The following is a 14,544-nucleotide window of genomic DNA, read 5'->3' as shown; positions in this document are numbered from 1 at the left end:
ATGCAACAAAGCATTGGAGGATATCTTCAAATGTCTTGGCGAAGGAAATACGTGTAGATTCAAAGTTAACATAAATGCTACATAATGTAGGGCCTATGTTCTATCACAGCGCAGTACCAAAACAATGACGAAATGTGTATATCACATCCCTGCTCCTAAACATCTAACAACAAAACAAACACAAGAATCTTTGACACTTATCTGGAAGCTCCGTTCCGTCAATGAATTTCATTATGTCATTTATTTTGACTAGCCTTCTTCCCTATGTCCCCCATTAACGTCTCTACAGGTTACGAATACTTAGCAACCATTTTGCACGTTCACAAGAAATGGCAGGATATATCTCATCTATTCATGTCAGCTGTTTCCATGCAAGTCCCAATCATCATTAGCTGATGGATGAAAATTGACCTATTCCTGTCTTTATAGACGGAGGCGTTTTATGACATTGCTAACGCAAACCACCAAGGTACAATAACAAGTGCTCTCCTCACCTCTCATTTCTACAGAGGACCATAAAAGTTTCCCTGCAAGGTGAATATCTTCCATAATTTATGACAACACAGCAAATATTCTTCCAGCCTCTGGGAAACGTTCAATGTACTCAATAACTCGTGTTTCAAGAACGTATACTGCTTCGTGTATAACCGATACGCCATCAAATATGGGAAAAGAAGTCTTTACTACGTGACAAACGTATTTGCAATATAGTGACAATATATATAATATAGTGACAGTTACAATGTTTATTTGATGACACGGATATGGTTAACTGCACGAAACATATTGATCCATCTGGAACTAAATGGCGAGAAACATTTCCAAACAAGTGTCAAGAACAAAACGACCTTTTCGTCATGTTACCACATGTACAAGACCTTTAAGCGGACGCCATGGACATCCAACGCTTGGGGCAAATAAATCGAAGAAGTTATGGGCCATCATTATTCCACTCGGGTTTTAAAAAGCTAAACCACAATCCAGGATTATCGAGTGGTTAATATCTTTCCTTGAAGGAAACGATCGCATGCGTTGAAGCGCAAAGTTCAAACCCACAAATAACAATGCACAAGATACACTGCATGAACATTCGAGTAATGTTTCAAACTTCTCTATGGTTTGCCTACAATTTGTGCGTGACTACCAAAACATCGATCTTTTAAACGGCACAGGGCAACGTGTTCATCAAAACAAGATCCAAAGTGAACCAGGTCTTTGTCATTTACAAGATCTTACCAGTGTGTACTTCAACTGAATATAATTCATCAACTCCATGCATTAAAAAAGCAAAGTCGAAACTGTAACACTCATTACACAGATGTATTGAATATGCAGCTGGAAGAAATTATCATTAATGTTAGGGTATTTCTGTCCATTATTTAAGCTAAAGATGTTATCGTTTTTGTTGCGCTTTCAGTTGAACCGTTAATCCATTGATACATTGAAAGAATGTTTTCTGATTCGCTGGACGTTGAATGTTACGCTACTTCAAATTTCCAACAACGCAGAAGTGGCCAATCTGTACAGCGAAGTTACTCGTAATAAACACCATACACCAGCGCTACCGCAAAAATGGACGAATTTTGATACGAAATGGATGCGTAGTTGTCCAATTTGTCGTCCCAGACAAACCTGCTGGCTACTTGGACCGACTGCCCGCCTAGCGGACCTACGATTACGTGGCTGACGATTTTATGCCGGGCAAAACCCAGCGATTTCACATCAAATTTGACTGCTTCACTGAGCTCTTTCGTCAAACTCTCCACCGAGCTCGGCAAGTACTCGACATCCGCCAGCTTGGCTTCCAAAGTCTTTCGCACGACCGCCTCGACGATACCGACGTTGAAGTGGGCATCGGGAGCGAGTTTGTAATTGTTCTCGAACTGCGGCGCCCTCATACTCATCTTCGACCTATCGCCATCAGGCGTTAGTCTCGATCTCCCGCCGGACCTGGCCACGGCCAGACCCGTGGAGCGTCGTGTCGTCAACAAGGACGGCTTGCGGACCTCGATATTGCCACCCTGCCGAACGGACGATGATGGCGGGGATGATATCGTCGAACGGTTCTCGACACTGTCAACGTCGGTCGCCTTGGTCGACGTCATTGTGTAGACCCTAATCCTACTCACAACATGGACCTGCGAAGTTGTTCATGCACAGGCTCTTACGTGTATAGTATTGTACTTTGCAGCATCACAAAATTACACAAAATAACGCCATGTCGAAAGAATCGAACACCGTGGCTCCATACTGATAAACAGAACGTTGCTATAATGGCACTTGATTCTTCCCGAAAATGGTTATTTCATCCGATATCCATGCAATTTCGATTAGAATATCATTGTAACTTTGAAGGTCTGTTTCACCAGATGGCTGTGGGTTTCCTCGCTTTATTGTTTTCAGTAATGACCTTTATCTCCGAACTCCGTGCAACATTTTATTCCACTTAGGTTTCCGATACACTGTAATTGCGGAGACAGTAAATCATAAGTGTTACAGTCACCACAAGACATATACTCCAATACTTGTTCTCCGACGTCAATCGATATGTTCGGTGAATAAATTGAGTGTCCGATGAAAGAGCTTTTATGAATAGCACGCCGTATCCTATTTTTCCTCACACGCGAGAACCTCCCTTCCGAGGACTTCTTCACGCCTGATCTTGTTCAGCGACGACGGCGGATGATTTCTGGCACGCTGCGCCCGCGGGTGAGAAATTGTATCGATTTTATGTTGATCGCTCCAAGATCAAACAAATCCGGCGGCGCATTAATCCAAGCGGTCTTGAGTGTCACTGATAGTCTGCTCTTAGCACTAGTAAGAGACAGATATCAAACGCACTTCATATATTTAAGCGGAGATAGCTATTTCTCGTTGTATTGGCATGCGTATTGCACGATTAATCCAAGTTCAAATTGTATCACTATCACCTTGTACGCTTCGTCGGGCTGTAGTCACGACTGAATGAAGTGATTTCAACGTTTGCATTCTATAAAAGGAATCCAAGTTCGTTTCCTTTAAACACACCTACAAGTGTGGATGACAAAAGAAGTTATCTATATATCGCTCACCCGTTGAAAAGCATATCACTATTGTCGCTCATTCAACTGGCTGAATATGAATACCGCACAGGGCTCAACCCTGGCGATAATTGTCGACTGAAGTATTATTGTTCCACTAACTGGTTACAAGTTGATCTCCATAGCAAGACGCAACCATCCAAAAAGTATTGTAGTCTGTTGATCAGACCCGCCCGACCTATGATGGTAATAAACACATACACTTCCATTAAGTATTTGGAATCTACAGTCTACAGAATAATGAAATAGTATTGTAGAAGCTATGTATAGTTTACACCCTTTTCAAACTTTCTCATTGTTCTTCATCTACTCAGTGTCATAGGCCTTATAGCCACTATTTTACAACATCATGTATCCCTGTATCAATATCATATTAAAGTGGATACTCGTACGGATCTGCAGTCGTATAGAGCCCTCGAAACCAACTGATGATAAACCAGAAGTCTCTCCATATAAATAGTGTGTTAGAATACACCTGATTAAAATCTACAGAAGTTGATGATCAGAAGAAGAAGTAATGAAAGAAACCTGTAAAGAGACTTGTGGGTGAGAGGGGAGATTTTAAAGAGTGACCTCTGAATTGTAAGCCTAGAGCTAGCGAAGAGGACACTCTAACAAGTGGCTTCAACCTTGTTCGCTCGTTCCAGTCGACGTGACAACTTAACTTCCGGCTTACACCCTTTATCGCTCCGGTCCTGAGCTCATAAGCACATTAATCACCATGGCAACGGGACAAGCGTAAGAAGAAGCCATGGCTTGGAGGGCGCCCTTGGTGCTGGGGTCAAAGTGGACGAGCTTGACAAGGTCGTAAAGTTTTAATGGTCTCTCGCAGCAGTAAAATATAAGTTATGAATATGATAAATGGACAAAATTTTAATGTAGGTCATATCTAGACAGGTCGTGAAATTGTCCGTTCGGGTTTTGTGTTGTAAATTGGGGACGCGCCGCGGCGTACCGTAGCAACAGGTTTAATGTGGGCATGAACATTGTGATGAGTGGCACGAAGCTCGAACATCGTTGTGTGAATAATTATTGTATTGTATCACACTTGCAATAGACCTTTTAATGGACCTTACCACACACATGTACCACATATACTAAAACGAGCTTTTAAGTATCGGTCAAAAGATTTTGAGGAGGTTGAATTACTTTAAAGCTAAACCCTAAATCGCAGCATAGAATTTCTCACAAAACTTGAAATTCAGGAATCTGTCAGAGTTAAGTTGAGTGAAATTATTCATACACGGATTGAAATCGTGCTTAAAGAGTAATTACAGAAAACTGCAAATAGATACCATCATAAGCATACAATAAACAACATCCACTAATCTTGCAAGTTTCAATATGAAATGCAGAACGAGTAACTGGAAATCAATACAAAAGAAAGACATTTACAAACATAACATAATCGCTGGTACAAAAGAAAACGGTTGTTGTTTCTCGTTAGACACGATTGCATTTTCAGAAGAAAACAAAAATCAGTATATAAGTGAAACAAATCAAGTTACATGGACACGACGTTTGTTCATCAAATCTTCATGGTATTTGACCGATTAATCAATGAATTATGTAATATTAATAACCTTGCAAGGAGTCTTTTTTTATCAATTAGTAATTCGTTTTCATATATATATATATACGTATTAAGTCCTATATTCATTTATCTACTGATTAATTGATTGAGATGGATGAATGGATTTCAATGCAGCTCTCGGAAAGACTGTATAACAATGGAGATTGGAAAGATGGCCTTTTCATAAACTGGTCATAGCGCCACCTACGGAAGTTGGTTAGAATGTAGTTTATTTCCATCACAACAGTGACCTTTGTATTTTCTCGACAGGACATAAGTGTCTTTCCAACGATTACTATATCTCACAGAACACATGAGTGAAATAACTGTGGCCCTTAGATAAACCCTCAATAAATGTAAGCTCGTAAAATGCGAATCATCGAAACGCTCCCGTACATCAAGTTGTGTAATAGTTCAATTCTGACATCAGTGGATGGTATTTATGGCAAAGTATGGAACTGTCTCGTGAAAGCAGGACCAATTAAAAAAACAAACGAGAAAAAGAAAGCGACAGCAGTCTAGTCTGGATCTTAAATCCGGCTACGGATGTACTAGTACTTATCTCCCCTGGGAAGGGTGACAGTTATCTTTATTTCCTCAAGAAAAGAAATCGTCATAAAATGTGAAGAAGGAATGGACTAGATGGTACAGCGTGCTGGGTAAATGAGCTAGCAGAAACCAAGTTTTGGCATAGCGCCATCTCTCGTCGTCAATGCGACAACTAGTGCTCTTCGGGCAGATCGCGCTCGAATATCAGCCATTATAATAATTATCAAACATCTGAGCTACAGTCTTCTGAACTGTGCGCGTAATATTACAATATATGCCACCATATGGAGAGGGTATCATGAATAATGATACAGGGAGAACGAGAGCTAGAGAGATAGAAAGAGCGGGGGGGGGGTGGGGGGGGGGAGGGAGAGGAAGGATGAGACAAATGACACCTTTCTAAAATTGTCAATCAATAATTATGACATGCCTGCATGATTGGTCGAGGTAGAGCATTGATTACAGGTAATATGATAGAATCGTACCGCTTACAACTTGGGCAAAGTCGGCCAGAGCGATAGAACGCATCCTCATGACTTCTTAACGGAACGAAAGATAATGCGTATGAAATAATATGTTACGTGTTATCGTAGAAATTTGCACAGCTTGCACTGACTAGTCTGGACTTACGACAGATTATTACGTAGAACAGAGTACTAACAGCTGTAATTTGCTCATCTAAAAAAAAAAAAAAAAAATAGAGGGGAAACTGTAATTCAATTTTCTCTTGGTTTAAAGCACTACATTATGCTAATACTCCTCGCGTATTTACCTCGCCCAAACCTACGTGATCTATATAACGATGTATATATTATACATCCACTTCCATATCGCCACTCCTTCCCCGGGGAAGAACGTTTACACATCGTCAAAATCAACATACTGAGTATACGCACTCAGCAATCCACGGAGTCCCTTGTAAATTAGCAGGGGGTAATGGATATCTCATGTAGGGAAGGAAAGATGGTGCACATTTATGTCGTATAAATCAATGTGAGAAGGATGCCATCATAACCGGGGTGACAATGAGGCTCAGTCTTAATATGAAGCAACACTATTAAAGAGTCGGAACTTACTAAGCATTTTTGTTTGTCTATTGTTTTAAGTTTCACGATGGGGATAGTGGCAGAATTGGTAATCCTCGTAATGAAAATGGTTGCGATGATGACAAAAATCATGATGATTGATCATAATCATCAATATTACAACATTTATAGTAGTATTTTATTATCATCTTTATCACCATCATCATTATCTATATCATTTTCTGTATCTGCGCTCATTGACGAATATCTATTTGTAAAGATATTGCGTTATCTATCACCACTTCGTGACTGCAAGTTTAAACGCATATTTGGCGAAAATCCAATGGATAAAAAGATCAACTTTTGTCGATGTCTTGATTGGGAGGTAAAGATTTAATGTCAATAGATTTAATTGTGGCATTGCCAATTCCTTTCCGTTAAAGGGATCATATAGTATATATTGGTGGAGATGAGAATTGGGCTTTTGACTTTTTGAGAGATACCAAGAAACCACTTCTGAAATAGGACAGAGCATACGATTCTAAGAGGAATTCAAAGTTTATTTGATGAAAATCGGTTTCGGAATGGCTGAGACATCCAAAAAACAAATTAAAACAAAGCAACCCTAATAAAAGGTGGGTCCCATCGTTTATTAGGATCGCTCTGTTTTGGATATCTCGGTCATTTCAAAACCAATTTTCATTACATAAACGTTGAATTCCTCTTTGAGTTACATATTCTTTCATATTTCGTAAAAAGGCTTCTCATTATCTCACCAAAAACCTGAAGTTAGGTCTCAACCAAAACTATACGATCCCTTTAACATGTGATCAAAGGGGCGACGTATTATACAACATCCACTTTATATTCAGGCCTTTCAATTTCGTGACGCCATTTCATAATGGTCTTTTCCGCTGTTGGACGACCAAAGTTTTCAGGACTTTGTCACAACACTGAAGCCATTTGGCTAAAATGAAAAAGAAAAAAGAGGAGGGAGAAGAAGAAGGATAAAGACAATAATATAAGAAGAAAAAAGATGAAACAAGAAGAAATTGAAGAAGGGAAGAAGATAGAGGAGGTGAGGGAAAAGAAACAAGGCTGATGTGTTCTACTAAAGTACTGAATCTCTTTATTCACCATGTTCACATAATTTTATAAGAGTTTGATGGCAAAACGAGTTAAACGCCATTTTAAAACATTTCAAAGTAAGTCCATCATCAGCTAGAGCAAAACAAAATCTTTTCAGTTATACCCCACTTGTTACATAAGGAGTATGGAAGTTATGATCAATGTTATCCCATATTTTCTTAGTATTTTCTTTGTTTTCTGGCAGTTTTAGCTGCAAATGTCTAAAATTGACATGAATGGAGTTACAGTGTACTTCGTTTTGCGATAAGACTCTTCATATTTGCCATTTGTTGTACCCATGCTCCTTATCTTAATCTTCACGCTCGATTTTAAGTGGGACCTACGGTCGACAAGCTTGCTTCTAGGTAGGTTCCATCATATTTCTTTAGCATTCATTCTCAGATTCCAACTTTCATAGATCAACCACTATGTTCTATATGTTTGCAATACTCTATAATGCCTCCTAGCTGGATATCACGCATTATTTATACTTGTTATTTTGTTATACTTGATGCATTTTTATTCAACGAGAAATATGAAAACGAATTGAAATTGAAACTAAAATGAAGAGTTTGTTCGAAAAAAAAAAACCCGATAAGTCCATTTTTGAAGATTTTGAATTACGGTCTCTGTCATAAAGTACAAAATAATACCTTTTAAATGATATATTGGTCACTACATAGAAAGGTACATTTTTGAAGTTATGGCCAAAAGAAGCAAAAAAATTCTTATTATTCTCTATATTTTTCTTGACCTTTAATCGCAAATATCTCCATTTGGCAAATATGGACTTGTATTATCGGTTTTTTCAAACAAACTCTTCAAAGTATACATTTGGGTTTCAGTTTCCTTTAACTGTGTAAAGAAGAGAGTTGAAATGAACGAATGTGAGAGAAAGTTGGAAGGGGAGAGGGAGAGGGAGAGATTGAAAAGGAGCAGGGTAGGGGTATTGGGTGATGACAAGAGAGCGATAAGAAAATCACCCGCAAGTCCACGCCTCCTAGCACATTCTCAGGTAATATGTCAATTTCACGTCGTTCCCGACAGACTAATCCGAACGTACTCCATGCACGCAGCCTTTTACCGGCAATAGCGGAAGATAGATGGCGCTGTTTATTCTTCTTGTTTAGATCTCCATTACGCTCGATCCAGGCTCGACATAGAAGTAGAGATAATGGGAGATGATCTCTGCCGGATAGCCCGAGGCAGGTAAAAGTGTCACTTACATTAGCTATAACATTTTGAGACAGCGGGCTTGAGAGAGTTAATAAGGGCACAGTAATTAGTGTCCATCATCCTGGGATAGTCTTAACGACCATGAAAATGACCGGACGAGTTTCCTCCAAATTTGATCGTTAAGGGCTTTTGCTTTTGCGTATTACCGGATGTTTTCGTTTTCTCCGATCTCAGAACGACCATTTCCAATAACTGCCATTCTGTTGATAGAAGCGATCAAAACGGTACATTTCTAAGTAAATACTTCTAACAGCATTTATCATTGTTTTGTTATGGGACTTGCTCACGTGCACAGCCAAGTTACGTCGATCCTTACGAATGAAAACATAACAATTTGGTGTGTTTGAAGTTTTGATTAAAGATATCTCATATAGTTTCTTATTATTTTCTGTGTTCTTAGCAGTTTCAATCGCAAATATCTCATATTAAAAAAATGGAGTTAATGCGTTTTGCGGTAAAATTCTTCGTATGCAAACATAGTAATACAGCTAAAGACATAGAGAGACAGAGAGTAGGACATGATGCATACATAACAGACTATACTATACCAACATACCCACACGCACGCACACACGCACACACACACACACACACACACACACACACACACACACACACACACACACACACACACACACACACACACACACACACACACAATATATATATATATATATATATATATATATATATATATATATATATATATAATACGCAGCAAGCACACTCCCCTAACAATCGTTGTCTTGGTTTGTAATCATTGATTGGTCAACACTTAGTATTAATGAATTTGTTTGTTTTATTTTTTGTTAATGCTGAATTTCAGGATCATCTCATTCTATATTCCATCTTGTATGCACAATGAAATATTTACATCTACATGTATGTGCTCTAATATATATATATATATATATATATATGGAATAAGAAAACTACTTCTTTGAAAATTTGTTGTAGCAAATCTATGACTACTGACAGTGCGTGGGTTAAGTATCGAATAAAATCCAAGCCTATTTCATTATGACGTCGTGCTTTTCTTGGTAGATTCATTCAAAAGTTATCATTAATTTAGTCCCCCAAACCACTGGGTGTCTGCTGTATGACCAGGATCAACCTGTTGCGTATTGCTTTCTAACATCATTTTTTGTTTTGTTTTATCTGTTCGCTGCGGTCATCTCAATTCTTCCCCGTAAATGGACGTGAATTATATATTTGCTTTCCAATATAATGACTAATAGTCCCACGCGTTTAGTTTCGTGTGCGCTCCGTACCTCGATAATAATTAATGACGGTTTAAACCAATAGCCTGGGTCTCGCAGTGCCTTCTTAACCGACGTGGATTGTTTGCTCTTCTCGATAATTAATAGGAACACACCAACCAATCAGAGTGCAGCAACGTGGCGACAGCGCGCTGCCTCTTAAAATCGATATTGTCAATGTAGCGTTGCCATGGCGACATTGTATATCAAGAGGAGCTTCAAAATTTCGAGTATAAACCTCCTTTCGAGTTATAGGCATAGCCCGGCGTGACGTTGGCATGATTGTTGCAGGGTCCTCCGACGTCTCATCGTAGTTACGTTATATCGACCACACGTCGCCTTGTCATATATTGCCATGAATATTTCAAGAAACTTCGCCATTATGCGAAAAAAACAACGAATTCGACACAACCGCTCGTCATTAAAGCGAGCAAAGATCGTGCCGACAAAGTGGTGTGCTGCACCATTAAAACAGGAGTGGCTCCGAAATTGTGGAAAGAAACACGGCGGCGGTGATGTGATGCTGTAACTCGTCTCAGATGAACAAATTCAAGTATTCCTTACACCTTCGGAGGGAGAGAGATAACGAGGAAAACAAAATATACACATTATAAAAATAACTGGTGTCAAATACTGTGTCGAGAAGGATGAATTGCGAAGATAATGAAAATATGCCATAAAGCAATATCACTGTGGTTTATTCAGAACATCGTATACAGTTTCAACAATTGCTACTGACGCATTACATTTGCAAACATCACATGAAACACAAACAACATCACAATATTTTACATGTGTGTTTGAAATATGACTATATACTTGTGATGAAGAAATACGAAAATGTGAACTGTCAAGGAACTGTAATCGGCAATTTAAATAAGATTTCGTATATGCAGTATTTCTTTTTTTTCTGTCAAAGTCCTGGGAGATGTTTGAATAATGACAGTTTGTTCGTTTATAATCGCATGTTATAATGGTAAGTTTTGCTTGTCGAACATCGGAACTTGTTTGTTAATTGTTGGATAACATGGCTAATAGCCAGTACTAATACTTCCAAAATGATGTGCTATAGGATGGGGGGGGGGGGGGGGGGATATGCGCGTGTGTGTGTGTGTGTGTTACTCAATGGATTCCGTAAAATTATGTGTTCACTTTGTTTGATTATACCTTATCATCTATAATCCCTGTAATTTAGTATCAAAATCATTTGATTTGTTTATAGTTAATTGAATTAATTTGTAATATTAAAAAGAACATCTTTATAATTTCGGTTCAATTTGTTAACATATTCAAAGGGATTGTGTTCAGTTTTTCATTTGCATAATATGGAATTAAAATGGCTGTCGAGACACTTATAATCTAAACAAAATTTTGTCGTTTTTGCCAAGGAGAGAAGTATTGCATTACCTTTCATGGATCTGTTGGCTTGTTTATATATCATTATAGTGGGGGCGCTGTGGCATAGTGGATAAGACTCCCGACTCCCGATCGGAGGACCCGAGTTCGAATCCCGCCCAGTGCTTACGTCCTTGGACAAGATGTTTTTACCCACTGTGTCCCTCTCGACCCAGGTGTATAAATGGGTACCTGGCAACGCTAGGGTAATGATAATAGCAGGGCCCTCTGGTAGAGCAGTGGTAACACTGAAGAGGCTACCCTGGGTAAATAAGACCTTATTATTATTTTATTATTATTATTCTATATTCCTGTTCTTTTCTTTTTTTCCGCATGCTTGCAGTCAAGAATAGAATATGTTTCGAAGGCTTTCGGGTGATGATTTTCATGTGTGTAAAACACCTGTCGCCAGACTCTACGCTTCAATTTACCATAGATTACGACTATATACCAGGGTCTGCTTTCCCTTTTAACTAATTCACTACCGTCACCAACATACATAGTCAATAGGCTATAGGATGGTGGTTAGGGGAGAGTTAATGAGGAAACAAGAGATCAAATGTGGTATTGTTTGTTTGTGTGTGTATGTGTGTGTGTGTGTGTGTGTGTGTGTGTGTGTGTGTGTGTGTGTGTGTGTGTGTGTGTACGAGTTGTGTGCTGTGCATGTAGGATTTGAGCGGGTTCACTGGACATGGGTGGGGGTGCCTTGTTCCCTTCTCTTTGATGTGTTTGCCTTTTCTTTATCCTTTTTTACACACAAAATTCTTTCTTTTTCATTCGTAATATTGACAATGTGGAATTTACGATGTCATAATGAAATTTGTATTATATTGCAATCAGCTAATTTGTATATTATTGTTTATATGAAAAAGAAAGAAAAATAAAAGATTGACAAAAAATGCGTTAGACAGGGAGAAGGAAGAAAGATTTTATGTTCAAAATTTTTTCTTTTTCATTCGTAATGTTGACAATGTGGAATTGATGTTATCATAATGAAATTCGTGTTATATTCAATGTCATGACTTAATTTATATATTGTTTTTAAGAAAAAGAAATAAGAATAAAAGATTGACAAAAACGAAAAAATAGGATAGATTGGAAGAATGTATATGGTCTGATGAATAAATTCAGAATAATTACTGACAAATAACGATTTGTTTTGTTGGGGGAAGGGTGATAGGGCTTTTTATAAATATTTCATTAATGTGTTGTCTAACGTACTTTTTTCACATTTTGTTATATCACCATTGTCGATGTCCCCATTTCATTTCATTTCATTTCATTTATTTCCACAACTTGCACAAACCATGCCATTGTCGACGTTAACGTTTAGTTAGTGGGATTTTAATTGATTTATCGCATTGTGGATGTTAAAGTGAGAGATTATGGAAGTAGATCCTGCAAAATGATGTTATTTTGTTCCCAACTGCAATTTTGTATATGTTTTACTTTTAATAAAGAATGGGTTGTTCATTTATGTATAATTTGAGAATGAAACCAATAAAGATCTTGGAAGTATCTAAGGTAAAGACATAAGCTGTCGAAGACAGGACGTGTTGAAGACAAAACTCAGGTTGGAGCGACATTAAATTTCATAATTTTCATTCAAAGAGTGAGACTCGTTGAACCACGAGTGCATGTACTATAGGAAGAAGCCTGTTGAACCCTGATACCCCAACAGGGATAGAAGAGACAATTGAACTAAAAAATGCAGATAAAGATTAAAAAATCATCTTTGGTGGTTAATTGCGTCAGTTCTGTGTACATCGTGATATTATTACAATATGTGCTCCGCATTAACCCCTTACATGCTTACTATAGTGTTCCTATATCTATCGCAAAGACGTGGTTCCTCGTTTAAATTGACTGTGACTATAAAATTCTCTTTGACTCTCCGTGGCGCCTCGGTAACGCCATTACGATCTCTCTAAGGCCCACTTACACCTATCTTCCGCTCACGATATACCGGTTAGCTGCGAGATGGATTTTTTGTTTTTGTTTTCAGGATTAAATGATTTGTGACCGATTTGGCTCGCTAATAAGCAGTGGATTAAGTGTGGAGAAATACGCACACGTATGAGGTAACGACCAGGATGAATCTCTTTCCTCCATCCTTCCTCTGTGGTCTCTATATATGTCACATGATAATGTAATAGATTCCCACATTTATCCCCATGCGCGTATGCACAAAAACACATTATATGATATGTGTGTTTCTTCAACTAAAGTATGTTTATTGTTTTATGTAAACAAATGACGTGTATTTAAATTTCATTTGGACATACAAAAGTAACATTGTACTTAATTAGTTTATATGCAATTGTCATATTATATGCTTTGGTTGGAAATGAAATAAAAATGAAATGAAATGAAATGAAATGAAATATGTATATTTATAGAATATATATATATATATATATATATATATATATATATATATATATATATATATATATATATATTATTCTCTTTGGTCATTTTAGTATTCTTCACAATATACCATTACTCTACGGTTTGATTATTGTTCTATTATGTACTCTGTTACGAAATGAAATGTAAGTTATGTTTAAAGATACGAATAATCTTGAATATAATGATACTTATTATATACACGCATATCATATGGATATAGACACATATTTTATACATGTATTTTCGATATACTCATTTAGTAGTATGTGACTGTAATGCTCATAAGCAGCAGCTGTATGTAGAGCCTCGTTGTCTCATTAACAGCCTGGAACGACCCACTAAATAATCGATGATCATCGCCAGACGAAATCTACCAACAGGTGAAATCGATATGTGCGTCGCTCGGTGCCCCAGAATGTGCGGAAGCTTTGTCATGCAGGTACCCGGAATTCATTTTTTTTCCTTTTAAGAGTTTAATGATATTGAGCTCTTATTCGTGCAAACACAGCGAAATTTGAGAGATGATCACCATAAAAATTACATTGTTCTATGATAACATCAAACGATCCACCATATGCAATTCTGATTGTGTATTAAGTTATCTATTCTCTCTCTGTGGTGAGGGATAGGAGGGAATTATCAGAAATCGAAATTTAAAATTCACCGCAACATTGGAGCACTATACGGCGCTCTGCACTGCATGGGCGCACCTCTCTGCTTGATCAGGGCAGAAGGGGATGGGGAAGGGACAACAACAATACAGCCATCATACTTTCGTTTTGCAATCTGGTGAAAAATGATGGAAATTATCACACTGTCTGTCCTACGACTTCCTGGTGGAATTTCTAAGTTCATTTCTGCGATATTACGTTAACTGTTAATAGGGT

General features: G+C 37.9%; 1 protein-coding gene across 1 annotated transcript; it reads right to left on the bottom strand.

Annotated features, from left to right (window-relative positions):
• Window positions 1-1,532: 1,532 nt before the first annotated feature.
• Window positions 1,533-2,105, bottom strand: LOC140236625 (dynein light chain Tctex-type protein 2B-like). Its single transcript, XM_072316543.1, has one exon. It carries the CDS (start codon window positions 2,103-2,105, stop codon window positions 1,533-1,535), a length of 573 nt encoding a protein of 190 aa, XP_072172644.1.
• Between the last annotated feature and the right edge of the window lie 12,439 nt (window positions 2,106-14,544).

Source organism: Diadema setosum, chromosome 13 (assembly GCF_964275005.1).
Source record: "Diadema setosum chromosome 13, eeDiaSeto1, whole genome shotgun sequence".
NCBI lineage: Eukaryota > Metazoa > Echinodermata > Echinoidea > Diadematoida > Diadematidae > Diadema > Diadema setosum.
This window is presented reverse-complemented; position numbering and strand designations above follow the sequence as displayed.

What these genes read in the sequence shown, in the direction of transcription:
- LOC140236625 (XM_072316543.1), bottom strand. Translation starts at nt 2,105, where the DNA reads ATGACGTCGACCAAGGCGACCGACGTTGACAGTGTCGAGAACCGTTCG.